This window comes from Octopus bimaculoides, chromosome 7 (assembly GCF_001194135.2).
Source record: "Octopus bimaculoides isolate UCB-OBI-ISO-001 chromosome 7, ASM119413v2, whole genome shotgun sequence".
NCBI classification, from domain to species: domain Eukaryota; kingdom Metazoa; phylum Mollusca; class Cephalopoda; order Octopoda; family Octopodidae; genus Octopus; species Octopus bimaculoides.
This window is the reverse complement of record NC_068987.1, coordinates 109,592,373-109,596,474: the sequence shown is the minus strand read 5'-3', so window position 1 is coordinate 109,596,474 and position 4,102 is coordinate 109,592,373. Positions and strand designations below refer to the sequence as shown.

Genomic DNA, 4,102 nt, shown 5'->3' with positions numbered 1-4,102 from the left:
ATATATATAGGCGAATTCACACAAAAAAACAAAAGACGAAGACAGGTGGTGTAGAAAACAAACAGATGTATTAGTATAACGCTCGGGAATTGAAAAAGTCTTTAACGTTTCGAGCCTGCACTCTTCCACAGAAAAAAAAACAAGGAGAGAAAAAAGGGATATATATATATATATATATATATATATATAAAGATAAAAAATGCGAAATCAAATATTGTGAGAAGGGTAGAAACCTTTAGGATTATTCTTATTTATTTAATCACAGATCAGTCCTGATCGAGCAGATTTTATATCAACCGCTTTCTGGCCGTAACTATCCTTTATTTTTGTATACCAAGAGCTGAGTTGTGTTGTGTGTCTTTTCTTGTTTAAAACAGTAGATGGTGAGTTGAAGAAAATTCAGCTGTTATTTCTAGCAGTTTTAACGACCACAAAGACGTTCTCTTTTGCTCATGCATAAGGAAATTGTAATGGAAGAACGTGTCTTAGATATGTGTAATGATTTTTCAATTTGTTCAGTTGTAATAGTCAAAGTTGTCATGTCCCCAATTAGAGGATATTTTCGAAATCTCTGCTTATGAATAACGTGCAAATTTTGTGTTACATGAATACGTGGAGAAGGTTAATATGAGTGGAAAGTGGCATCTAATGCATTAGGGTGTATGTATGCGGGCAAAAGAATCAACAAATAGGCTGATCATTAACGTGCAGAAGGAATACGACGGAGCTTGTGAAACCTGGTCAATAAACAAATCTAGCAGCGTTCTTTGTGGACAGGAAATTAGAGTAGAGTAATCGATAAAACTTGAAATACAGAAAATGTTACGAATCCTACATATATTGATAAAAACAAGATAACTTAACCAAGCTGAAATAGCATAATAAATCGGTGGGAAGCTATCGAGATTCACCAATATGTTCACCTCGTCGTGGATGTCATGTAAAGAATCGTTCAAAGTGTTGTACCATATCATATATCAAAGATGGTTAATACTGTAGTTCGGATCTTATAGCAACATATTTTTGTTGTTGGCACTCCGTCGCTTACGACGTCGAGGGTTCCAGTTGATCCGATCAACGGAACAGCCTCTCGTGAAATTAATGTGCAGGTGGCTGAGCACTCCACAGACACGTGTGCCCCTAACGTAGTTCTCTGGGATATTCAGCGTGACAGGGCTGACCATTTGAATTACAGGTACAACAGAAACAGGAAGTAAGAGTGAGAGAAAGTTATGGTGAAAGAGTACAGCAGGGTTCGCCACCATCCCCTGCCAGAGCCTCGTGGAGCTTTAGGTGTTTTCGCTCAATAAACACTCACAACGCCCGGTCTGGGAATCGAAACCGCGATCCTGTGACCGCGAGTCCGCTGCCCTAACCACTGGGCCATTGCGCCTCCACTATAGCAACATAGGACAAAAGACAAAGGATCCAGTTCTAAAAACGAGGTCTTGTCTTTTATACATGTTTAGCCTCGCAATAACTGATTAAATGAACGTTGGTGTTCTTTGCAGAAAACGGGAAACACAGCCCTACACCTGGCGGCCTCTGGTGGACATAAGAATGTATTACTCACCATATTGGAGGCTGGAGCTCTGGCCACTGACGAGAACCACGTAAGTCTTTTATTGTTGGCATTGGCTGAGTTCAGTGTAAGTATGCATGTGTGTGTGTGTGTGTTTGTGTGTGTGCGAGAGAGGGGGTGAAGAAAGGGAGAGAGAAGAGAGACAGACTGACTGACAGACACACAAAGATCGTGTATGTGTGTAAGTGTGTGTGAGTGAGTGTGTGTGTGTGAGTGTGTATATGTGAGTGTAAATGTGAGAGTGAGTGAGTGTGTGTGTATGTGAGTGTGTGTGTGAGTGTTTGCGTGTGAGTGTGTTTGAGAGAGAGAGGGGTGCAGAAAGAGACACTGAGTGACACACAAAGATTGTGTGAGTGTGTATGTGTGTGTGTGTGAGTGTGAGTGTGTGTGTGTGTGTGTGAGTGTGTGTGTGTGTGAGAGAGAGAGAGAGAGAGAGTGTGTGTATGTGTATTTGTGTGTGTATGAATGTGTGAGTGTGTGTAAGAGAGAGAGTGGGGTGGAGAAAGGAGGAGAGAGAAGGAGAGACTGACTGACTGACAGACAGAGACTCTCTGTGTGTGAGTGTGTGAATGTGAGTGTTTGTGTGTGTGAGTGTTTGTGAGTGTGTGAGTGTGAGTGTGTGTGTGAGTGTATGTGTGTGTGTATGTGTGTGTGAGAGGGAGAGAGAGAGAGAGAGAGAATTAGCTGTCTACTGCTGCATCGTAGCCTTCAAGTTTTACCATTACTTCAGCTCGATCGGGACTGACCCAGCGTTGAACAACAAGGGAACTTAAGCCGATGAAGGAGACTCTATGGCAGTCATCTGGCCTGCTACAAACAGAAGCCAGTTTTCCCTCAAATCGTACCTGATAGTCTTTTACATTAGATAATGTAGTCCCGGGCACACTGCGCCTGAAAGAGGCACGGCATCCACGACTGGGAAATGATTTTGACCATTGATAGATTTGTTCGTTGAGATCTGATCTGGAGGTTAGAAGCAACTACGACAATTCCAACAACGAAATCATAAAAGGTGCGTCCCAACCCCTCTGTCGACGGTGACTCCATCAAACATATCATCACCACCACCACCATCATCATCATCATCATCATCGTCATCATTATCGTCATCACCAACACCACAATCATCATCATCATCATGGTCCCTACGACTCACAAAGCTGGAGCTTAATCCTCATCATTATCATCATCATTTCTCATTACACACCACATCATTAAGAAGTTTCTTGTTTGTTGTTGATTCCCCAGCATGGCATGACGACTCTGCATCTCGCGGCCCAATATGGCTATGTCCACATCCTCGAAGCGTTGAAGGATTCCATCTCGTGGGAATATACGAGTAAAAAGGTATTTCTTCAAATCCATTTGTTCATGTTGCATCAAGTGTTCAGAATTTATCTATTTAGTTTATCTGAGTCGCGAATGGAGAGAGAGAGAGAATTAAGTTCACCGAGCGTTGAGTCCAGGAAGAAGTTTCGATTTTTGATTCTCAACAGGGGCCATGTTCCTATCTTCACGTCCCTGGGAGACCGGAAGAAAGATATGGATCTTCCTAGAGGATATTGAATGCGAGCGAAATTTTGCCAACTTTTGCTCTGTAGGATCGCACAATCTGCTAGGAATAACACCCAACCAGTTCCTCTCAGATCATATTTTACCGTCATAAACAAAAAAAAAATGGCACATTGGATTTTTGTATTCGAAATATACTAAAGCTGAAAAAATGAGATTGTCATGACTGGAACGCCTTTAGTAAAAGTTCTGTAAGACCAAGGCTGATGAGAAGGTAATAAAAAACAATTTATATTCTATATATTCTAAAAATGGATTTGGGATTAAGAAGCTTGCTTAGCAACCACGAGGTCTCAGGTTCAGTTCTGCTGCGCTGTGCCTTGGGCAAGTGTCTTCTGCTATGGCCCCAGGCCGACCCATGCCTTGTGAGTGAATTTGGTAGATGGAATCTATGCAGAGTCCTCTTATGTATATGCATGCGTGTGTGTGTGTGTGTGTGTGTGTCCCAACCACTACTTGACAACCGGTGTTGACATGTTTACATTCCTGCAACTTAGCACTTCGGCAAAAGAGCCCGATAAAAAAAGTACCAGATTAAAAAAGGTAAGTACTGGGATCAATCTCTACGACCAAACCCAAGGTGGTACCCCAGCATGGCCGCAATCCAATGACTGAAACCAGATAAAAAATAAATGTAAACCCACATACATATATTACGGTTGAAAATTTAAAAAAAGACGAGATGGTCGCAACTTTAACATTTGTGATGAGAAGTATGCAAGACTGGGGACGTTTTTAGGGTCCACCAATAGAAAAACATCAAAGCAATAGAAATACATCAAAGCAATAGAAAAACATCAAAGCAATAGAAATACATCAAAGCAATAGAAATACATCAAAGCAATAGAAAAACATCAAAGCAATAGAAATACATCAAAGCAATAGAAAAACATCAAAGCAATAGAAATACATCAAAGCAATAGAAATACATCAAAGCAATAGAAAAAC

General features: G+C 41.2%; 1 protein-coding gene across 1 annotated transcript in view; it reads left to right on the top strand.

Annotated features, from left to right (window-relative positions):
* The window catches only part of LOC106878539 (serine/threonine-protein phosphatase 6 regulatory ankyrin repeat subunit B), a 187,752-nt gene that overhangs the window by 145,574 nt on the left and 38,076 nt on the right, over positions 1-4,102 (top strand). Inside the window, exons 21-22 of the mRNA XM_052969466.1 lie at positions 1,512-1,613; positions 2,831-2,929. Of these exons, the coding sequence (XP_052825426.1) occupies positions 1,512-1,613; positions 2,831-2,929 (201 nt within the window). The remainder of the gene's footprint in view (positions 1-1,511; positions 1,614-2,830; positions 2,930-4,102) is intronic.